We start from the raw sequence: 22,984 nt of genomic DNA, 5'->3' as shown, positions 1-22,984 counted from the left end.
TCAATGAAACAATGTTGATTGATGTACATTGACACAGAAACATTGATTGTGTAATCAATCTATTGAAACTACAAAACTTTGTTCTTGAATCTTCTTGGTGAAAGACAAAATTCAATGAAACAATGTTGATTGATGTACATTGACACAGAAACATTGATTGTGTAATCAATCTATAAAAATTCATTAAACTATTTTAGCTTTCCTTTAATTAATTTTATTATTTTAATTATTTGATCATTAAGTCTCATTGTTTTACAACATTCCCATTCTCTCATTATCTTCGTTTAAATTAATATCTATTTTTAGATTTATTATTATATGAACTTTTGTTTAGGTTCTTTTAAAATAAGTTTCTTTGCGAGAATTAATTATTTTTTGTTTTCCTAAACTTACACATTTATAATGAACATTCAAGCTAAATCGACATTGTTTTGATAATTAAATATGCATTTAATGAAAATATTAATTGTCACTTTTTATATTTGTTAATGAAAATGATTTTTAAGTTATAAGGTGCCATAACAATTGACAAAGAGTTATACATTTGTACAAACACATTTGTACACACTAGCATATTGTAGCAGTTTATATTATAAATAAAGATTCGCTTTATTTTACGAGTTTCAAATTTAGATCTGAACCATGTTGAAGATCTTTCAAATCAATACGACAAAATACATTTGTATACACTAGCATATTGTAGCAGTTTATATTACAAATAAAAATTCGGTATTTATTTTTATAACTTATTTTTATTACATAGATTTTAATTCTAACCGAAAAATATTTCTAATCTATTTATATACATGTATTTTACTTAATGACATTGATGATATATGCAATTTATATGCACGTTTATCAATTATCAATATGAGCCATTGTATTGTTCATGGTAGTAATATTTGAATTTTAATAGTTGTTATCAACACCACGTAGCTTTTTGTCCTAAATTTATACTATTTGGTTCCGAAATAAGATTATAAATTTTTAAATTTAAATTCGACTTTTAAATACACTACTGATCGATTGCTTATATTGAGTTTCTGCTTTGCAAACAAGTTGAGGTTATAATTGTAAGTTTATTTGTATGAAATAAGAAATAATATATGTGACATTTGGATTTTATGCTACCATTTTTCTAAACAGGTGGTAGTGAGTCATTCACTTAAATATTGAGTAATCTTCAATAATGTGTAACGAAGATTTCTCTGAAACCATTAAAATAACGTATATAAATAATCGTATGTCAAAATGTGTGCCTATTTCAATTTTGCACACATTTTGACAGAAATTTGAATGAAATTTAGAGGTTTTTCTTCAAATTTGAATGATGCTTGTCAGAAAAAGTGTCAAAATGTGTGCAAATGTGTGCATTTTATCCATCTCGAGATAACAAACTACAACGGTCATGAGTTCAAGAACTTGTTCTTCGTTCCTCGTGAAAATACATTCTATCAGATACGAGGGAGAAAGGGTAAAGTTAGTTTGAGCGTTTATGAAGGAATGAAGAATGGAAAGTTTATACAAGCATACGATACAAACGGTAAGCGTGTTTCATTAGCTTTGTCAAAACTTACAGGTATAAACTATGACAGTGATTTTGACCTATATGAAGAAGAAAGTGAGTCAGAAGATTATGAGCTGTTATATGAAGCACAGCAATGGGAGGAGTTGCAATACTTTTGTAAGTGAGAACGTTTATTTTTACAGTAGTGAAGTCGTTTGTGAAAACGTTAGTGAGGTGAAGTGGTTGGCGGCTTTATAAATATTTAAGGTTAAGTTGGTGTTTGTGTTTGTGTTGTAAAATATACGTTAACGGTTTTGTAAAGTGTCAAATTCACATATCATGGGTAAGGAGGCTCGCAGTGCCTCCGTACACATGATATGTATACTAACTATTGTTGAATTGCTTTTATCACATAGGGCAAATGTCAACGCATTTGATTCTTTAAATAGAACTCCACTTCATAATGCAGCAATAAAGGGAAAAAAGGAGATCGCCGAATTGCTTTTATCACATGGGGCAAATGTCAACCAATTTGATTCTTCTAAAAAAACTCCACTTCATATTGCCGCAGAAAATAGGGAAAAAGAGATCGTTGAATTGCTTTTATCACATGGGGCAAATGCCAATGTATTTGATTCTTCTAAAATTACTCCACTTCAATACGCAGTAAAAAATTCAAGTCATGAAATAGCAAATCTCCTCATTTCTCATGGTGCAATCAGATAGAATTATATGCCAGGGATATTCACATCAGGCCATAATACGAATAATTTCATTACAATAAGATTATATTAACTTGATCCACTGCTTGTACATATGATTTAAATTTTGCTTTAAACAATTCTACTCATACAAACTAAAAAATATTTGTTCATGAAATTATTCAATATTTTTATCAAATTATTAAGAAGCATCAGAAAACAAAGAGGATATATATTTATATTAAAGCTGCTTGTCACATAGAATTTAATATAGGCACAGGTACAAAATAAATTTAGAATTTACAAAAGTTTGTTGGAGAAGATTTTCATCCAAGAGGGATCCCTATATTGACTAAAAACAATAGTTTGGTTTATTCTATCTTTATTCCCACACATAATCATTTTAATTCATTTTTTAGGTTGAAAGTTACAAGCTCTCAATTTTCGTCCCTTTTGTACGTTTATTATAATTGTAGCATATTGTCATCAAGCACGCGACTAACCAGCAAAGACGTGTCCTCTAATTCCGTCCCTAGTTCAAGAATCTGGAACTATTTAAGCAAAAACATTCGATTTCAAAATCAAGCATTCTTTATTCAACGAGTAAAACATTAAAGTATGATTTGTCATACACGGAATAATGACAAGCTCTTAGAGTATGTTTAGTACAGAGTTACTGCCAACTTGAGTTCTTGAATTTGGTAAGTTAGAACAAAAGAAGCCATATGTCGCATCTAAGGACACTTATCAGAGTATTACTAAATGTTTAAGAATGTTAGTTATTCATCCCAAACTCGTACGTTTCCACGCGAATCTTGATAATAAATATACTATTTTGGACTTTTTGCAATAAATCTCTTTTTACCACATTAGCATATCTGTGTGTATGCTACTTAACCTCTTTAGAGACCATTAAGATAATGTTTTTTGATACTTTTTCAAGACTATGCCATAAAGTAAACGAATAATTTACAAAATGATATTAAAAAATTTAATTTTATTATGCTTTTATAAATATTGAGACTTTTTAGGACTATTTTAAAAATGTAAATAGATCAATCATTTTAATATTAGATAAGATAATCTAAAGACGTCAGATGTTTCAATAACTTCAGATCAATGACTAATATGAAATTTAAGATTTGTGTTAATTTAAGAATTAACAATGGAATCTGGTTTAGAAAGATGGAAAGCATAGAGAATCTAAAGGATAAGAGAGATTAAATACAAAATGCTGCATAAAAAGGCAGATCAGTGAGAAGAAATCATGAGGTTAAAAAGGAACATTCAAATTAGAATATAACATTGCATATTACAATATTAATATTAAAGATAATACTGCACATCATTGTGCAGTGATTCATAAATCAATATTAATATCTCATATGATAAAATCTAATATCATATTACAATATTAATATTAAAGATAATACTGCACATCATTGTGCAATTACACTATTTTAAATATTTTCATAAATAATGACTTACAAGTTAAAAAAATGTAGAATTAACTGCATGATCCAATATTGGACCGAATGTATGTTTGAATCTATAACTGAATTCATTAATGACAAAAAAGTGACTCTATAACTGAGTATCTGGCTGACAATATGCCTGAAAGTTTGAATATGTCTAGGAATATAACTGACAGTTTGAGTGACATTTTGAATGAGGGTTTGGTTGTCAGTGTAACTCAAGGTTTGAGAGAGAATATGACTCACAGTTTGACTGACAATATGACTTAGAGTTTGAGTGACAGTATGAACAACAGTTTGGGTGATAGTATGAACTACAGTATGACTGAGAATATGACTGACGGTTTGACAGACACTATGAATTAGCTTTTTAGTTAGAATAAGACTGACAGTTTGAGTGACAATATAACTGACGGTTTGACTGACAATATGACTGTTGATTTGAGTGAGTGTATGATTGAGAGTTTGGGTGACAATATGACTCATAGTTTAAGAGAGTGTATGACTGATGGTTTTAGTGAGAATAAGACTGACAGTTTGGGTGACAATATGACTGTTGATTTGAGTGAGTGTATGACTGACAATTTGAGTGACAATATGACTTCGGTTTGACAGACACTATGAATTAGCTTTTTAGTTAGAATATACATACATATATAAATATATACATATATAAATATATACATATATAAATATATACATATATAAATATACATATATAAATATACATATATAAATATACATACATAAATATACATATATAAATATACATACATAAATATACATATATAAATATACATATATAAATATACATACATAAATATACATATATAAATATACATATATAAATATACATATATAAATATATTTATATATATAAATATATAAATAACAAAATACAATCAAAAAATAGTGTTTGAAAATTTAAGGTTAAGTGTCACTTTTTCGTAAATTCTACCACACTCATAAGACTGACAGTTTGAGTGACAATATAACTGACGGTTTGACTGACAATATGACTGTTGATTTGAGTGAGTGTATGATTGAGAGTTTGGGTGACAATATGACTCATAGTTTAAGAGAGTGTATGACTGATGGTTTTAGTGAGAATAAGACTGACAGTTTGGGTGACAATATGACTGTTGATTTGAGTGAGTGTATGACTGACAATTTGAGTGACAATATGACTTCGGTTTGACAGACACTATGAATTAGCTTTTTAGTTAGAATAAGACTGACAGTTTGAGTGACAATATAACTGACGGTTTGACTGACAATATGACTGTTGATTTGAGTGAGTGTATGATTGAGAGTTTGGGTGACAATATGACTCATAGTTTAAGAGAGTGTATGACTGATGGTTTTAGTGAGAATAAGACTGATAGTTTGGGTGACAATATGACTGTTGATTTGAGTGAGTGTATGACTGACCGTTTGACTGACAATATGACTGACGGTTTGACACACACTATGACTTACGGTTTTAGTTAGAATATGACTGATAGTTTGACTGACAATATGACTTCGGTTTGACAGACACTATGACTGTTGATTCGAGTGAGTGTATGATTGAGAGTTTGGGTGACAATATGACTCATAGTTTAAGAGAGTGTATGACTGATGGTTTTAGTGAGAATAAGACTGATATTTTGACTGACAATATGACTGACGGTTTGACACACACTATGAATTAGCTTTTTAGTTAGGATAAGACTGATAGTTTGGGTGACAATATGACTGTTGATTTGAGTGAGTGTATGACTGACCGTTTTAATGACAATATGACTGACGGTTTGAGTGACAATATGAATTACGGTTTTAGTGAGAATAAGACTGATAGTGTCTGGTGGTTTCATCACAAATTTTAACCCATCCAAATCTTATTAATTATTAAAATTCTTTTACAATTTCTGATGTATTTTTTGAAAACATTTCATATGCAATATTTCTCCTTTTCTTTCCTCAAATCTTCAAATCTTAATAACTTTGGATATGAAATTATTTGGATCTTTTATGAATTTTAAATGTCTTTCTTAATATCAAATCGATTAAATTATTAATATTTTATAAATTATGCCTTAAAAATCCAAATATAAAAAATCGTAAATAAAAAATATATTTTTTAGGGTGGTTAGATTCCAGACGATAGGTGTCTTGGAAGATTTGCCTGGTGTCATCATAGTGTCTTTAAATCAAAAATTTTATTTTGGAGTTAGTTTTATTGATTTTTCAATAAAAAACATTTCTAAAACAAGAAAATAAAACGATAAAATATTTATATTTTATATAAGGATCTTATATATTTAAAATAAATATCATTTTATTTTTTTCATTGGTGTCTGTCAAACCATAATACACTATTCAAAAATTCAATGTGTCTTGCGGTTTCAAAAGACACCTTCAAATTGAACGATAGCACAGACACTATTGAATTTTACCCATTGTATTTAGTTTTTACCCTTTTTATTTTTAAGAATTAATGACTGAAACAGCCGTTTTGCTATGACCTCAATAAAAAAAAAAAAAAAAAAAAAAAAAAAAAAAAAAAAAAAAAAAAAAGGTAGTGGGGCTTCCAGGCACTTCGTGCCTTCTAGCCCTGAGGATGATTGGTATAATGAAGTTTTTTTTTCTTGGGGTGACCTTCCAGGCACTTCGTGCCTTCTAGCCCACATAAATGAAGTTTTTATTCGGAGGTCTTCCAGGAGCTTTTCACAAATTATATATGTTTTCATGTTTTGTCAAGACTTCTTCGTAAAAATGTTTTGTCAAGACTTCTTCGTAAAAATGTTTTGTCAAGACTTCTTCGTAAATGTTTTGTCAAGACTTCTTCGTAAAAATGTTTTGTCAAGACTTCTTCGTAAATGTTTTGTCAAGACTTCTTCGTAAATGTTTTGTCAAGACTTCTTCGTAAAAATGTTTTGTCAAGACTTCTTCGTAAAAATGTTTTGTCAAGACTTCTTCGTAAAAATGTTTTGTCAAGACTTCTTCGTAAAAATGTTTTGTCAAGACTTCTTCGTAAATGTTTTGTCAAGACTTCTTCATCGTAAATGTTTTGTCAAGACTTCTTCGTAAATGTTTTGTCATGATTTCATCGTAATGAGCGTAAATGACCCAAAAATATAATTTAGGTGAAGAGGTGAGATGTCACCCGTTTTCTCACCTGTTTTCTCACCTCTTGAATTTTCATGATTTCTTCGTAAATGCTTTGTCGAAACTTCTTCATCGTAAATGTTTTTAACTTCACTTAAAATGCCACGTAAGCTACGTAAGAATATACGTAAGAGGAAGAGAGCATTGAAACATCCAATAGTAAAACTGACACCACAACAACAGTTGCAACAACAAATTATGAATGACCCCACTATGTTGCAACAAATGTCAAGCAACCCTATGCTTTTAAACCGAGTTATTGGTGCACAGAGTGGAGGTTTAAGAGCGGCACTTTTAGCGAAAATGGCAGGCTATGGTGGAGCTGCAGACGGAACAGCCTATAACCCTCAAAGTCAAATGAATTTGAGTTCACTCAAAAATCAAATAACAGATGTCAAAAAGTCAAACATAGACATACAGAAACAAATAAGTGAAAACGAAAAGAAACTAGAATATGACAGACACACAAAGAAACTCAATGAGTTAAACGTAGAGAAAAAGAAGAAAGAAGAACAACTGAAAGAACTAAGTACAGAGGAATATGCGAAAAAAGTGTCAGAAAAAGCAGCAGAAGTAGCAAAAATGGAACAAGATGTCATAAATTTGAAAAACCATACTACTCAATATAAAATACTGAAAGATGAAGAGATAAAACAAAAAGCCCTGAAGACATATATGGATAGCGATGAGTATAAAAAAGAAGTTGAAGCAAATGTAAAGGCAGAAAAACTTTTACAGTTGCAAACCAAACCGTACAGTATGAAAACTTAGCACAAGAAAGTAAAATAACGACGCAGCCATGCAAAAGGCAATGAAAAGGCAGAATATATAAAAGCTAACAATGACTGGTTAGATGCCCAAGCCAACGCTAAAGCAGCCCAACTCATAGGGTCAATAAGGACAAAAATACAAGCGGATGAAGACAGTTCAAATGAAGCTTTAACAAATGCTGACTTTAAGAACGCCTTCGAAGCTCTTCATAGTAAGGTGAACAAGTGAACGACTTCTCATCTGGAAAGAAACTGAAGTCTGAAGGTTTCGACAAAGAGTTAAAAGAAGTAGCACAAAATATGACGAAAATAACAGATGCAGCAACGAGACAGGCAGTTCAAAGTGCCTATGACGCCGTTAGAGCAACTGTTGTGAAAAGTCAAGAAAAAGAGTTACAACAGACCAAAACAGACCTAGTAAATGCTTTCTTAAGAACGAAAAGTCAGGTAGGACATTACGCTGCAGATGGAACATATGTGCCAGCTGGTGGAACTTATATACCACCAAACCCTCCAAGAGAAGCACCTGCACCAGGACTACCTAGAACATTTACATCGTCACATGGACACAGACACAGGCATGCACAACAACCAGCACAACAACCAACAGTTCAAAACCCTGCACAACAACAACAACAACAACAACCAACACAACAACCAACAGTTCAAAACCCTGCACAACAACAACCACAAACAGAGCAAGGACATAAAAGAAGTAGAGAACAAGGAAACCAAGAATTCTTAAAAATGCTTAAAGAAGAGTGTGGTTTCCCAGATACTGTTGACTTTAGTGACAGATATAAAGAAGCTATTGGAAAGTTCAAGGATGGAAATACTGACCCGAACCTATTTAGCTTTATGGCTCAGCACCAAAACGGATATAATCTCAAACCTGGAAAATACAAGCTCGCTAAGGGATATGATTTAATAGCATATCATCCAAATGACATGGATGAATTTACTCCGAGATATTTGATGTCAGAGCTAAATGACAATTCAACTTTCGTCATGAAACGCGTAAAAAATAGAGACGGAACGAAAGAACAAAAGCTTATGAATGCGGATGACGTAGATAGGGAAATTGTTGAAAACGGTCTCGGAATATATGAAATGCCAGCAGATGAGGTACAAGAAACTCCACAGGAAGAAGTTCAGATACAACCAGACATGGAAGAAATAGTTCAGCAACAACAGCTAGAAGAGCCTGAAGAAACGAACAAGTCCTTCCTTTGGAAACTAACTTCACAGAACTAGATGAAGATTTGGAACAGCCGAAAAATCTTGACCCTCAACAAGAGCATGAGGTGAATATGGAATATTTCCAAGAGTCTAAAAAAAATTCGGCTGACATAGTAGAAGAATATCGAAAAATGTTTGCCGACATACAAAAGACTCCAACATCAGATGAAAATATTCAGCATAGAATGGAAGCACTGAAAGAAAATGTACACAAATACAACAACCCTTTTTACTTACGAGCATTTAACGTTCAATCTTCGGATGAACTCGGTGAAAATAAAAGGTTAAATTTCAAGAAAACATATAGAAATGAAACATTGTTTAAAGTTCATTCAGAACCTAACCAAGATGGAAACAAACCTACTTTTGTTTCTGCAGACGATGGAACTACAATGAGATGGGGTCATAAAGCTAATCCAGATAGGTGGTTCATAAACTTACAACCACAATTCCAAGAAGTTGTAGACGCAATGGAAGTCAATGGTGAACGAGATATAGCTGGTATTTTAAGCGCGGCTTTAATGCCATTGAAAGATATGAAACATGCAGATATTTTGGACCAGTATGAAATGAACATGGCTGATGGAAATATAACACCTGACGTTCTAAAACATTTATCTCAAAGAACTACACAGAACCATAGAGATGGTATATTTGGTGAAGAGTTTAGAAAGAAAGTTAGGGAGATAGAAGGAAGAGAACCTATTGTACATGACCTTGCAAACGAAAGTTTACAAAATGTCATAAAAACTTACTTTGCAGACGATGAACCGAGAAGGGATGAATATTAAGAAAACTCAAATGGACAGTACCAAATGAAATGTTAGTATTGAAAAACATGTTCCTTGACAAAATAAAACCAACTACAGAAATAAACGACGCAAGACTGAAAGATTGGGTAGAAGCTTTCCCATTCACAAAAGATATAGTTGGTAACATGGAAAGAAAACCAGAATGGCTACAAAAACATATATTTGGAAACGAGCATATTCCATATGGACAGGCACTGTTTGAAGAGCTTGAACCAGAAACTCAGGAAAGAGTCATGCAAACAATACGCAAAGACTCAAATACAGACTATGACAAACTCTTTCTAGGATATAGGTTACCTGAGATGGGCGACCAGAGCCAAAAGGCAAAAAGGACATGGGAAATTTGCAACATACTAGATGAACATAATGCAAAGATGCAACAACTTCAAGCAGAGGGCAATGAAGGAAAAAGAAGAGTTAAAAACTCAGTCAGGAAGAAAGTAAAGCTTGGTCGGAGTGGGTTCTATTATGACATATAAATCCAACTATTCTATATTTTTACTCATATGAAATGTACGCCGCTCAGAATATAACGCCAACAGTTTTGGATGCTATGAATGGAAATGTTTCCGAATGGTATAACGAATGCGACAATGCCATTAGAAGGTCAGAAATAGTTCCTGGAACTTACGAATATACAACTGCTGTTTCTTATGGAAATGTAGGTGAGTTTGGAGAAGGTTCTTCAACAACAGTAGATATTGCTTGCGACAGGTTTCATATAATTTCTATTGACAACTCATTCTTATACGTGGAACAAGACATTGAAATAAAACCTTCTGCCAAGTTGTCTGACAAGAAAGGTTGCAATGGAATTTTCTATGTCGGATACCAATATGCTCCAGAAGTTTTCATGGGATATAAGATATATTCTAACTCTGACTTAGTTCAAACAGTAACATGGGCAAACTATGAATGGTTCGCTTTGAGAAACTCAGTACAACCACAAGCTAGAGAACAAACAGACCAGTATGCAACTATTGAGAAAATAAGAAGACTTGACCCTAACGTTCCAGGAGTTTATGTTAACCTTTCTGGTTCAGATGGAAATGCTGTCACTAAAGTAAAACTGAAACTTAGAGTTCCTTTGTCATCTTTCCTCATCTTCAGGTTTTTAAGATACTTGCCAAACTGGGCAGGAAAAATTTCTATCGAACTTACTCCAAGCAAAAATAACTTAGTCATTGCACCAACACAAGACCCATTCAGCATTGCTGTAGCTGGAACTGGTGGAGCCAAGTTCTGTGACTTTTGCAAAGACAAAGTTGACTTAGACTTTGGTTTCTCAAACTTCAACACTGAAGTAAACTACTATTTCAATGCTGCTGGAACTGCTTGGGACCCAGTTAAGTTCACATGCGAAAAATTTGAATGCAAGAGAATAGAAAGCAGACTTGCAGTCTATATGTTGGACCCAGATATTTCAAATGCTTTAGCTGCCAAATATATTGCAGTTCCACTTATGTTCCCTATACACCAAATATCTGTCAAAGACTTTGCAGGTGAAGTTGGAAACCAAAGTGCTGACCCAGGTGCAAGAACAGATATTGCTTTAACAACTGCAATGAAACATGCAGATACTATGTTTGTACTGTTCAGACGAACTATAAATGACTATTCTTGCTTCTACAACCCTGGTATTAAATACCATATAAACATAGATGGCAAATACTATCCAAGAGAAGAATATTCTACAGTTGAGGATATGAGGTCATACAACTTGACATTAGATGCTATGAACTTTAACAACAACTTCACAACAACCATTAACCCTGAAATGCAAAGTTCTATTATGCCATATGTGAAAGTATGGACTCATACAGGAGGTCAAAAAACTCAATATACAAATGGAGACCGTTCAAACTTTTGGCTTGGCATTCCATTTGCTGACTCAGAAGACTTTATGGGTGGTATTTCAACTGTTGGTACAGTTCAAATACAATATACTGGTGACAGAGACGGTCCAGATGAACTGAGAGCAAAGAAGTTTACAAAACCAATAGCACTTTTCACGGAAGATGCTCTTTTGAAGATTCGTTCGATGAAACCTGCTGGGGCTCCTCAGATTGGCATAACGACAGCTTCCATCGAGCAGATTTTGGCAGCAGGTCAGTAAGTTGTTCTTGAACTGACTTCTCTCCGTCAAATATTGACAGTACGCCAGTTTTGACATAAAATTGTAAGATAAACTTACCTTTAGAAATATCTGTAAGTTTTGTTGTTATATTTTTGTCAACTTCAAGAACTAGAACCATTTCAGTTATACCAACTTTCTTTGCTTTATGAAAATATTTTGGTTCAGCAAATATTGCTATTCTATAACATTTTCCATTGTTTGTATAAAGAACTATTCTGTCAATGTATTTGTATTGTTTGTGTGTGTAAACTTTGTTCTGCTTCAATTCAAAGAGATACTCAAATACGTCCATCTTTTTATTCTAAGTAAAATGTCATTTCCGAAAAATAGAAGCGTAAGTGTTTCAAAAGGTTTAATGGCGGTGGCAGATGTGAAGTTAAATTCACCAACTCAAAACAAACAGTCAAAGTGTTGTTGTCAATGTCAAAGAAAGAGATGTTGAAGTGGGGAAACCATACGAAGACGAAGATGGTATAACAATAGTTCCTGTAAAAGAACAACCAACATATCCTGAAGTTAGCAGAGACTTAAGTTCTGTTGCAGATATTCGAAACGACTACCAACAACTTAAAGACAAACTTAAAACTCAGGAGAAGATTTGTCAGGCTTTGGTATAATGTTAAACTTGGTCGAACACAACCCTGTAAAAGTGAACTCATATGTCATCGCACCTCATGAAATTTTGAAAGAACTATTGAAACTTTTGACAGAGGCAGACGATATAAACATCAAAGAAATAGAACCCGACGTTAGTTGCTGTGGTGTTTCATATAATGTCATTGACAAGATATACGTTATGAAAGGAGGTGAAACGTTGAACTTAAAGTATAGTTTCCCAGACGTTATAAAAATATTTGACGACCACAACATTTCATTAAAATTTATTTGCTAAGTAAATGGCAGAAGACACAATGGTTTATACTATTACGACTAAAAACCCTGAGTCATATAATTCTATAACAACAAACTTACAAAGTCCTCAAGGACGATATTGTAAACTAACCTTAAACACAATGACGACTAAAGCCTGTTTTGCTCTTTTGACACCAGAAGATTTTATTGTTGTGAATGGTAAAAATACTTCTTTGAAGATACTTACTCAGATATACCACCAACAGGTTTTGTTGACTTATTTAATACTTTAAGGACGGATGTAACATGTGCTGCAACTAGAGCAGGTTTCATTATGTTTGGATGTCCGACTGAGTTTACTATAAACGATATGAGCTATAATACAAAACTTATTTCTGGTTTTTACTACCAACAGTTTCCTATAACAGGAAAAGGTGTCATACAAGGAATGTCTGTTCCATTGACTTTAAGTACACCTATTTTATATATTGTTTTCAAACTTAGGTTCAAAGTGCTATTCGAATGTTGACAGAAACTACTATGACCAAAAGATACTCATGCGTATAAACAACACTTTCTCTGCTGGTTTGCCTATTGTTCATTCGAATGCAGAGTTTTCAGCTTTAGTGAACTCAAACACTTTAGCAACATAAACTTAACCTTAGTTGACGCAAACTTTGTTCCTGTAAAACTTTTATGTCCTATGTATTTGTCAATGACGGCAGAAAGTTTCGAATTGGAAGATGCAACTGGTGAAAGTATTGTACTACAAGAACAACTTCAACAACAAATAGCTCAAGAACAACAAATGCAACAAATGGAACAACAAAGTCAAGAATAAAAAAAATATTTTTTTTATTTTTATAAAAATGTACAGAATAGATGTTTCAGATTTTATGACTTCCAAGCATTCAGAAATATGTGTCCATTTCGAGACTATAACAAAGCAGTCGAGAATTTGAAACGTTTAGTCATTTATGTTGACTCTGCCCAGAATGTTATGTCATGAAAGAATGGGATGTTGTCTTTAACAAACCAAGAGCAACAATAGTTTCAGAACAAGAATGTAGACAGAAACTTAAAGAAAATAAAAGTCGTACAAGTTGGCATGAAGATGTTAGATGCTTGGGATATCTTATTGTCAAAACTTGAAGATTTTTCAGTTCGTGGTATAAAGTTCTATACACCATCTCCAAACTTCTATTCTATCTTCACTGGATATAAATACGAACAAGTAGAATGGAAAGAAAATGTTATAGAAGCTTGGTTAGACCATGTCAAAGAAATTATATGCAATGGAAACGAAAAGGTTTATGAGTATATCTTATGTTGGTTTGCAAACATCTTACAACATCCAAGTGCTAAAAATGAAACTGCTCTCATTATAATTGGAAAACAAGGAACTGGTAAGAACACTTTCTTTACAGATATTTTGTGCAAACTGTTAGAAGGTTATTCGAATCCGAATATGACAAACTTAGAAAACATCTGCGGTAAATTAACTCTTCAATAGAGAATATGAAATTTATAGTATGTAACGAACTTCAAAGTATGATACAACAAAAGTTTTGAACTCAGATGCTTTGAAGAGTCTTATAACAGACAAAGTTGGAGTTGTTGAAAGAAAATATAAAGACCAAAGAGTTTGTGAAAATGTTGCAAATTTCATCATGGTTTCAAACAATGTTGTTCCGATGAAGTTAGAAAGTTCTGACAGAAGATATGTAGTTGTCAGAACGTCAGATTCTCATATGCAAGATACAGAATATTTTGACGACTTAGCAGAAACTTTGACACCTAACTTTTACAACCACTTGTTCTCATATTTCATGACATTAGATATTTCTAACTTCAATCCAAGACAAATTCCACATACCGAAGAAAGACAAACATTGTTAGAAGCAAACAAGAGTGTTTATGAACTGTTCATAGATGAAACTGACTTTGAGTGTTTAGATGAAAGGTCATTGTACGATTCATATAAACAGTATTGTCAAGAATATGGTTATATGGCAGCTTCTAAACGTACATTCTTGGCAAATGTCAAAAGTCTTTTAGATGTTCAGAACGGCGTATATACAAAGAAAAATTTTTCTGAGTAAATTTTATAAAAATATATATTTTTATTTTATTTGAAATGTACGCTGAGTTTGTTGGAGAAGACCGTTGGGAAACTTGTTTGTTAGATGAGAAATATGAAATTCACTGTTGTGAGTCATTTGAAGTCAGAAACAAAAAGACAAAAAGAGTTTTAAGCGAATGGGAGCGAAATGACGGATATGCTGATATGAAGATGGGTGGAAAACACTATCTTAAACATGTTGTCATTGCAACTCATTTTATACTGAATCCTAACAATTTACCTTTTGTAGACCATATAAACCGTATAAGAAACGACAATAGACTTGAAAACTTACGTTGGGTCACTGGTTCTGAAAACAATAAGAACAAAAGCAAATTTGGAGATATAGTATTCGAATTTGTCGACGAACTAGAAGATGAAGCAATTGAAATTACAGACTATGGCAAGCATACGTTTGAGTTTTACTACTACAGCGAAGAACAGGACTCTTTCTACTTTTATACCGGCGTAAACTATAGAAAATTACAAGTATGTTTTACTAAGGCAGACTATGCTTATGTATACGCTAGAGATACAGATGGAAAATACGTTAGACTATTTCTTAACAAATTCAAGAAGCTATATGGCATACCATTTTAAAACGTTTTTAAAAAAAAATATTTTTTTATCCGATAGAAAAGATGGCAAAATTCATCTCAGTAAATAAGTACATGACAGAAGTCAAAGATAAGTTAGCTCCATTCACATATTTGAATGTTTACTTCTACCATTTTGAAAAGTCTACATTTGACAAAGTTTGGAACATCGAACCAGTTAAGTTTGCTATTGTGACTAAAAATGGTGCGAAATTTGAAGACTTAGACATAGAAGGTTTGTTAGCAGTCAAAGAAAATTTTGACAGAAGGTTCTCAAACCTTAAAGAAGGCAAAGCATACAAACTTGTTATACCTTATGAACCAAAGAAAGCAGACGACTATGAATATTATGAGTCTAAGATAGTTGAAGTTCAAGGTAAATTGGGTAAAAAGATTTTAGAGTCTAAGCCAGTGTTTGCTCCTAAAGAGGAAGAGAACATTGACATTGACCCAGAAATGTTCTAAAAATAAAATTTTATTTTTACATGTCAAATTTCTTTTTCTCTGGAACTGGCTCTGGTTCTTTCTTCTCTTCTTCTACTTTCTTTTCTTTCTTCTCTCTCTTTTCTCTCTTCTTCTTCTTCTCTGGTGGAGTTATGTCAAATTTCTCAGAACCATATTTATGTAAAAGTTCTTTGTCCTTTAATAGCTCATCTATTCTGTTTTCTATTTCATCTTCAAGAACAGCGCATGTGTCTTCTTTGCATTCTAAGAACTTTTGTTGGACTTCATCTTTCCAATCGGCGTCATCTCTGTCAACAAGTCTGTCATTGACAAATTTTAAGACTGCTCTTTGTAATGTTTTATGGTTCTTGTCATATTCCCAGAAACAGAACTTTAGAACAAATTCACCTTTCTTGTTTACACTATGTAAGATTTTATGGTCGACAGATGTTTTGCTGTCGAAAAGCTTGTCTCGAATATAGATAGCGAAATCGCTAGACATTTTCAAAAAGATAAAAATTTTAATTTTTCTAAAAATATGTTAGAAAAAAAGTTTGCTGACATTGACAAGAAATTTGAGAATGTTTTAAACAAGAACAAGAGGAAGTTAGAAAATGCTCAGATAAAACCATACATGACAAGTTCTTATTTGCTCAGAATGGTATAACAGGTCTAATCGCACCACCTGGGTCGGGTAAGACTTTCACTTATCTTAAAATGGCTGCACAACAACAAGAACTAGATGAGAAGAACCCATTCTATGAGTTAGTTGTCATTTGTAGTACTTCTGGTCAATTCGATCAAACCGTCAATTCGTTCAAAGATATTATAAAGAAGTCTAAGTTAGTATGTATAAAAGACTCTGAGTTGTTAGATTGGATAAAGAAGTACCAAAGAAGAGTTTGAAGTACAATGCTATAAATGAGTATGTCAATTCTAAGTTTAAAGACCCAAATGAGGAAATGCAGAGAATATTAGAGAAGAAACACTTCAGAAACAAACAGAAAGAGATAGAATACATTTCGAAGAAATTGCAATCTTACGATTGGAAGACTTACCCTCACAGATGTCTTCTTATCTTAGATGACTTTGCTTCTCATCCTTTGTTAAAGAACAGAGAACAAGACATGTGTCGAATTCTTAAGAAGCTCAGACACTTTAACATCTCAGTTGTCATTTGTGTACAGACAGCCAAGAGTTTAAGTAAGGATGTAAAGAGAATACTTACTGATATCATACTTTTCCCTGGATTGTCCGAAGACGATTTCATGGAACTTATGAAAGAGTCCATGGCAGGTAAGTTTGACAGACATGAACTATGGGAGAAGTACAAAGTCATACAAGACCCTCATACTTCTTTCAGAATTCATATCTACGCAAACAAAGTTCAAATTGTAAAAAGTCAATAAAAATAAATGGTTCATTTACTCTGCTTGTTTGAAGTTGTCAAAATACTCTGTTATTTTTCACGATTTTCATGAGTTTTGGCTACCCCTGTAAAAGTCGGTCTAGAGAAATTTCATGAAATTTGGTCATTTTTTTCAGCAAAAATATATTTTAGGGTAGAAGGGTATATCTACCCGTTTTCTACCCTCATTTCTACCCCAGTTATTTTATAAACGTTTCACATGGTAAACGTTATTTTTTAAATTTTGTGAAAACTCAACGGTTTGACACAAGCCCTAAAATTATTTTACTCAGAATTTTTGTTGCTGAATTCAATAAAATAATATTTTAGGGTAGATGGGTATATCTAACCGATATCTAACCTCATTTCTACCCCAGTTATTTTATAAGCGTTTTACATGGTAAACATTGTGAATTCGTGAAATTCTAAACAATTTCGTAAGCTTCTATTTCTTCTGTCAGTACATCGAATGTTTTAACAATGCCGAGGTTTCTTTATATTTTCTTGACATCTGAAAGAAGGAAATCGTCAGCTGTTGGATAGTTTTTGTTTAGAAATGTCAACATGTCCATTTTATCTTCTGCTGGTTTCTCTGCCTCCTCTTTAAGTCAGCATAGTCGTTTCTCATACGTTCTATCTCTTTGACGGAGTAGTTATATTTCCTAATTGCTGCTTACATTTTGAACATTGCGGGTTCATTTTTGCGTTATATTCTGAAACCTTACCTGCTAGTATGACTAAGGCGTCAATTGCTCTCTTTAACTCAAAAGTTGCGGGTTTTATCTGTTCATTCCATATCTTACTCTTCTATCTTTATCTCTTATCTGCCATACACATTCAGCAACTAACGAAACAAAGTTGTCGTAGGTCTTAAACTCCCCAGATTTGTATATGTCAGAGATGTTCTTATATACCATATCGCAATCTTTGTCCATGACTTTGTGGTTGCAATGAAATCCAAGAAACTCATAGTTAACCTTTCGTATGAACTTCTTTATTTCTACTGAGTCAGTTGCTTTGACTTCTATTTCATCGAATTCAGGAATAGTGAGCTTTTGTTGTTGGATTTCAGGCAATTTGGGTAAATGGTCAATAATATCCTGCATTTCATAAAGATACTGTTCATTTGTTTCATCTTTCGCACTACAGTCTAAATTACTTGTTAAAAGTTCTTGCTTTATCTTCTGGATTTCTGTCTCAAAAGTATATGAAGAAGGAATGAAGCTTTTCATCTCTACTAACATTGAAGTTGGGTTCATGACTAACGAGTTTGGTGCTGTTGTTGCTAACATGTTCTTACAATAAAAATAAAAAAATATTTTTTTAAAAAAACCAACTTTATTTTTTATTTCGGGAAAACTCATGACAAATTCATGAGGTTAGAAAAGAGGTTAGAAAAGAGGTTAGATATACCCTTCTACCCTAAAATATATTTTTGGTGTAAATTTCATGAAAATTCAAGAGGGTAGAAAAGAGGTTAGAAAAGAGGTTAGATATACCCTTCTACCCTAAAATATATTTTTGCTGAAAAAGTGTCATTTTTTTCATGTCAGAAGACTCGAAGGTGCAACACTTCCAAAATACCGACGAACTCAGAAGAGCAGCATGGCAGTATGTTCTTGACAACTTCTATGAGTTCTCCAGGTACACCTTGGAAAATGCTGAAGAACTCCGACACAGAGAATTTGGAGAAATTGCGCTCCAATACTACCTTGACAAACAAAGGGTAAACAAAGGGTAAACAAAGGGTAAAATAAGACTAAAAACTTAACGTTTAAAAAGTGACATTTTTATGAGCTCCGAGTCACCGAGAAAACTTGGTCAGATGTTAGCAGCTTACTTCCCTGAGGAGGATGGAAGCGTTACATACGTAAGGTTCAAAAACAACGAACCTGGAATTGCGTACCAAATTCGCAATTACATGACCATGGAAGAGTACGAAAGGTTCCTACAAGAGAAACCAGCTCTAAACAACTCAGAAAAGAAAGAATAAAAAGTTTAACTCGTAATTGTTTATTTTTTTACTTGTATGGGCAAGCTGCAAGAATGAAGTCGACTATCTCAGTCTTTGTCTTGACCAGTTGGACTGCTCTTGCGAGTACGTCTGTTTTGCGGTCTCCAGCTGGTGTCTGACCTTCGTAATTGCGCATGTTCTTGAGAGCTCCAACTGTAAATGATTGTAGGATGAAGAGTCTCTCAGACTGCTTGAGGTAGTCGTCACGGTCACGAACTGAATCTGTGGTACGAGTCGAATCGGTCGATTTGAGGGAAGAGACTGAAAGCCTGTCTTCTTCCATTGGGGTAGTAGCATACTCTTTGCGTAAGCGGTTCAGACCTTCCTCGAACTCTTGGTCTCTCTTGGATTGAGATTGGAATTGTGGGGCAGGGTTTTGCATAAACATCCAAGGGTTGGGGAAGTAAGGCATAGGCTGAGGAGGAGGGTAGTTCGGGAAGCCTTGTGGTAGGTAGTAACCTTGAGGTGGAAATTGGTAGTAAATCGGAGGTACTTGCTGGAACTGAGGTTGCTGAGGAGACTGTTGTGGTTCTGCAGCTTTCGGTTCTTCTGGTTGGGATATGGGCTCGGTTGGTGGGACGTCGGACATCTGTTTGTGGCTTAACCGTCGGAAGGAAAAACCTTTCCTGTCGGAAGGAAAAACCTTTCCTGTCGGAAGGAAAAACCTTTCCTGTCGGAAGGAAAAACTTTTTCTGAAGTTCGACCAAAAGTTCTCAATTTTCGAAAATTTGAATGGTTTACGGACGGACAACTGGAAGAGTTCTTCCTGTCGTCGGGAAATTTTTTTCCAGTTGTCGGGAAAATATTTTCCTGTCGGATGGAAGGACTCGGAATGCCAGAAGGATTTGACGAGGCAATTTACCTTATAGAGATAAATGAAGTTGTTAAGCAGTACTTGCGCAGGGTAATGAAGCCCAAGGTCAAGTTCACCACTATTTCTGGAAGGTCTACACTTCAGCTCGAGACTTCGACTGGAATTCCAATTCAAATACCAGACGGGACAGCCTACGATGGCATAAAGGACGCCAAAAGAGAAGCTCTTGTTAAGTTCCTAAACAAACGTCCTTGGATAAAAATACCAAACAAGGAGAACCCCCTACCCCATATGAAATTGGCAATTCAGTCTCTCCTTCACTTCTCGGGTCAGCCGTTCTACATAACCTGTGAAGGCGACATCCAACCAGTTCAGTCAACCTTAACGTTTTGAGTAAAAACATTTTTTTTTCATTTTTTGAATGAAGCAAGTTAAATTCGTCCCACACCAATCTCAATGGACCGATGAAGAGTTTCAAGCCATGGTTGAAGGCGTTGAGAACGACATAGACGGCGAACTTGAAGGAGCTCAAACCACAATTGCAACCAAAATTGCAGAAGTCAAGGAACAGATAGCTCCACTTAAAGCTACCAAAGCTACTCTTGACCTCATGGATAGTTACCGTTTAGAAGTAAAGAGTGGAATAAGACAATTAAAATTAAAACTTCTAAACTACGAAGCTATACTCCAAAAGTTAGCAGAAATGAGAAGACTTTACCAGAGCTACTTACATGTAAGGGACTTACCTTCAAGCAGTCCGACCAAAGATGAATTTTCTGACATTGTCCCAATTTTGTCCGAAAGTCAGCTCAGATGTTTCGAACTGCTCCCAACATATCCAGAATATGAACGTTTGCCTGAACTCTTCCGCAATCTCAAAAAACGTTTTTTGGTTCTCATGTTCGAAACTTTTATCGGAAGAGACAACAAACGTTCAGAAGAAGAACAAGATATTATTTTAAACTTGTTGTATGACTTAACCGTCATAACAAGCTTTTTGAAGTAAAACCGTCATTCTCAAACCACTTCATTTTTTCGATGTCCGAACAAGCACCGAAGCCGAACACAATGGCAGATGTCCTTTCAATGTTGCCAGACAAGCGCCCAGTTCAAATTCAAATTTTGAATTTGAAAGCTCATCTGACAAACACCGTTAAGACTCTCCAAAGTAGTCTTATGGAAGAGATGAAGGGACTTAAAGGTGAGTTCCTCATGAACCAAGCTTCCAATGAGAAAGTCCTGAATGATTTGACGGAAACCTTGCGCATTTACGCGAGAGAGAACCGAGACCTTGCCAGACTCATCTACCGTTTCTTCGAAGAGATAGATGCCATCTGGAAGGTACTCGGAAAGGACAGAACATGCAACACCGTAATTCGTGAGCACCAAATTGAAGAAGGAATTTTCGAGGAAGAAGAGGAACACGAAGAAGAAGAGGAAGAAGAAGAGAAACACGAAGAAAAGGAAGTTTGGGCAACCCTTGTTGCCGATGACGCTTACGAAATTTCCCAACCCTACCCATACAAATCCGCAACAAGGAGACAGGCAAGGTTCTTACCCCAGTCCTCAACAACTTGGGACACTTGAACCTTACCCTTCGGAATCGCGGTTCAATCTCCATGGGCAAGCTTGTCGCAATTCAATGGGTTCCAAATCCAAACAAGAAGACGAAGGTCAGACACATTGACGGTGACAAGCTCAACAACCGTAAGGAGAACCTCGAGTGTTTCTAAGAGTAAAAAAATTTTATTTTAGGGGGAAACCCCGAGTAAATTTAGGTTTTTAGTTGTAAGCGGCTTAAATTAAGGATAATTTGGACAAGTAGTTCCTGACCTCTGAATTGGACTCTTTCGTCATCCCAGTTGCGTAGGAGGTCGTCCCAGAGGAGTTGGTAGAATTGCCAATCCAAGGACGATTTGTCCTCCCAGGCATTGAGGATGTACTGCTCGTAGAGTTTCATGACCTCTGCCTTGCACCAGACACCCTCTCCCTTGGAACGTAAGGCTTCTTCGAAGTGCTCGAATGCGATTGGCTGCGTGACCATCTGAAATGACACTTTTTGTCCGTTTGGTCAATGTTCGTGTCTCGTGCCATAGTCGACGAAAATACAGACAAACAGGTTATATATGAGTTTGAGACCAAGAATGGTGTAACTCGACCTGTCCGATTCAAATTCGAATAAAAATTTTTTATTTCATGCAATGTTTTATTTCTGTGCCGTCTTCAAGTATGCCCCAGTACTTACGCTTGGAGAGGACATGAACTTCGGTGAAAATTTTGTCCAATTTGAATTGACCCATCTTTTCACCGACCATTCCCATTTCAATGAGTTTGTTATACCCTTCTTCGTTCGTCATGAGTGCATCGATGTTCTCGTAGTATACCACACTTTGATTTGACTCGGAGAAGAATTTGTAGTTGTCAAGGACTGCTTTGCGAACTGAGGATAAGACCAATGTTCGACAATAGGTTTTAATGTGGTTACTAAGCCACTTTGACCTTGAGTAATTCGTATTTCAAAACAAAAGGGGAGAACCTTTCAACAAAGTTGTCGACCTTCTCATAGTGTTTACTCTTCATCTTTTGAGGTTTTTTAATGGAATATCCCCATGTCGAATTCATAAGCAATTTGAGTGTCATTGCAAGTTTGGGGTTTGAAGCTTTCCTAATATCATACAGTTGTTGTATGACTTTTCCAACTGTATAGTTCCTTCCTGGGAACTCACCATCTTCGTTTGGAATTCCAGTTGGAATATATTGGACGAACCTCATGTACGCAGCGTTAAGGTCGACATAGTATATCTTTTCATCTGAGTCGAACTTGTCGCAACCAATTGGTCCAGTTTGTGGAAATTCAAGTGAGTCTCTTATCTTCTGAGAAACTTCTCCTGTTATCTCATAAACATCGTCGAAGCAACCTGTTTCATATAAAACCTTCTGACC

At 34.4% G+C, this 22,984-nt stretch overlaps 14 protein-coding genes and 2 pseudogenes across 16 annotated transcripts, besides 3 other annotated features; 11 read left to right on the top strand and 5 right to left on the bottom strand.

The window, feature by feature from the left end:
- Positions 1-1,386: part of a mobile genetic element that runs on past the window's edge.
- Positions 1,387-1,846: 460 nt separating this feature from the next.
- TVAGG3_0350870 (Ankyrin repeat family) lies at positions 1,847-2,233 on the top strand (the record flags this gene model as incomplete). The annotated part of the gene is made up of 1 exon (XM_001295876.1): positions 1,847-2,233. One exon carries the CDS (start codon positions 1,847-1,849, stop codon positions 2,231-2,233), a length of 387 nt encoding a protein of 128 aa, XP_001295877.1.
- Positions 2,234-6,212: 3,979 nt separating this feature from the next.
- Positions 6,213-6,311: a terminal%2Cinverted (terminal inverted repeat of Maverick-3 transposon ID:TVAGG3_0350680).
- Positions 6,213-22,984: part of a mobile genetic element that runs on past the window's edge.
- TVAGG3_0350860 (protein of unknown function, DUF4106 family) lies at positions 8,070-8,348 on the top strand (the record flags this gene model as incomplete). Its single annotated transcript, XM_051231090.1, has 1 exon — positions 8,070-8,348. One exon carries the CDS (start codon positions 8,070-8,072, stop codon positions 8,346-8,348), a length of 279 nt encoding a protein of 92 aa, XP_051100820.1.
- On the top strand, positions 10,166-10,902 carry TVAGG3_0350850 (uncharacterized protein; the record flags this gene model as incomplete). The annotated part of the gene is made up of 1 exon (XM_051231089.1): positions 10,166-10,902. A coding segment is annotated over one exon (737 nt), but the record flags the coding sequence as incomplete, so codon positions are not given.
- Positions 11,219-11,770, top strand: TVAGG3_0350840 (protein of unknown function, DUF4106 family; the record flags this gene model as incomplete). The annotated part of the gene is made up of 1 exon (XM_051231088.1): positions 11,219-11,770. One exon carries the CDS (start codon positions 11,219-11,221, stop codon positions 11,768-11,770), a length of 552 nt encoding a protein of 183 aa, XP_051100818.1.
- Positions 14,112-14,745, top strand: TVAGG3_0350830 (annotated as a pseudogene). Its single transcript has one exon. A coding segment is annotated over exon 1 (634 nt).
- Positions 14,937-15,365, top strand: TVAGG3_0350820 (His-Me finger endonucleases family; the record flags this gene model as incomplete). The annotated part of the gene is made up of 1 exon (XM_051231087.1): positions 14,937-15,365. The coding sequence occupies one exon, from the start codon at positions 14,937-14,939 to the stop codon at positions 15,363-15,365; it is 429 nt and encodes a 142-aa protein (XP_051100817.1).
- On the top strand, positions 15,407-15,826 carry TVAGG3_0350810 (protein of unknown function, DUF4108 family; the record flags this gene model as incomplete). Its single annotated transcript, XM_051231086.1, has 1 exon — positions 15,407-15,826. One exon carries the CDS (start codon positions 15,407-15,409, stop codon positions 15,824-15,826), a length of 420 nt encoding a protein of 139 aa, XP_051100816.1.
- On the bottom strand, positions 15,843-16,307 carry TVAGG3_0350800 (uncharacterized protein; the record flags this gene model as incomplete). The annotated part of the gene is made up of 1 exon (XM_051231085.1): positions 15,843-16,307. The coding sequence occupies one exon, from the start codon at positions 16,305-16,307 to the stop codon at positions 15,843-15,845; it is 465 nt and encodes a 154-aa protein (XP_051100815.1).
- Positions 18,025-18,505, bottom strand: TVAGG3_0350790 (organellar and viral DNA polymerase type B; the record flags this gene model as incomplete). Its single annotated transcript, XM_051231084.1, has 1 exon — positions 18,025-18,505. A coding segment is annotated over one exon (481 nt), but the record flags the coding sequence as incomplete, so codon positions are not given.
- On the top strand, positions 19,006-19,206 carry TVAGG3_0350780 (uncharacterized protein; the record flags this gene model as incomplete). Its single annotated transcript, XM_051231083.1, has 1 exon — positions 19,006-19,206. One exon carries the CDS (start codon positions 19,006-19,008, stop codon positions 19,204-19,206), a length of 201 nt encoding a protein of 66 aa, XP_051100813.1.
- Positions 19,235-19,816, bottom strand: TVAGG3_0350770 (uncharacterized protein; the record flags this gene model as incomplete). The annotated part of the gene is made up of 1 exon (XM_051231082.1): positions 19,235-19,816. The coding sequence occupies one exon, from the start codon at positions 19,814-19,816 to the stop codon at positions 19,235-19,237; it is 582 nt and encodes a 193-aa protein (XP_051100812.1).
- TVAGG3_0350760 (uncharacterized protein) lies at positions 20,045-20,434 on the top strand (the record flags this gene model as incomplete). The annotated part of the gene is made up of 1 exon (XM_051231081.1): positions 20,045-20,434. One exon carries the CDS (start codon positions 20,045-20,047, stop codon positions 20,432-20,434), a length of 390 nt encoding a protein of 129 aa, XP_051100811.1.
- TVAGG3_0350750 (uncharacterized protein) lies at positions 20,463-21,047 on the top strand (the record flags this gene model as incomplete). The annotated part of the gene is made up of 1 exon (XM_051231080.1): positions 20,463-21,047. One exon carries the CDS (start codon positions 20,463-20,465, stop codon positions 21,045-21,047), a length of 585 nt encoding a protein of 194 aa, XP_051100810.1.
- Positions 21,580-21,774, top strand: TVAGG3_0350740 (MazG nucleotide pyrophosphohydrolase domain-containing protein; the record flags this gene model as incomplete). The annotated part of the gene is made up of 1 exon (XM_051231079.1): positions 21,580-21,774. A coding segment is annotated over one exon (195 nt), but the record flags the coding sequence as incomplete, so codon positions are not given.
- On the bottom strand, positions 21,824-22,085 carry TVAGG3_0350730 (uncharacterized protein; the record flags this gene model as incomplete). Its single annotated transcript, XM_051231078.1, has 1 exon — positions 21,824-22,085. A coding segment is annotated over one exon (262 nt), but the record flags the coding sequence as incomplete, so codon positions are not given.
- On the bottom strand, positions 22,231-22,681 carry TVAGG3_0350720 (annotated as a pseudogene). Its single transcript has one exon. A coding segment is annotated over exon 1 (451 nt).

The sequence above is a fragment of the Trichomonas vaginalis genome, chromosome V, assembly GCF_026262505.1.
Source record: "Trichomonas vaginalis G3 chromosome V, whole genome shotgun sequence".
Classification (NCBI taxonomy): Eukaryota; Parabasalia; order Trichomonadida; family Trichomonadidae; genus Trichomonas; species Trichomonas vaginalis.
The sequence above is the reverse complement of the archived record's forward strand: the minus strand, read 5'-3'. Positions and strand labels throughout refer to the sequence as shown.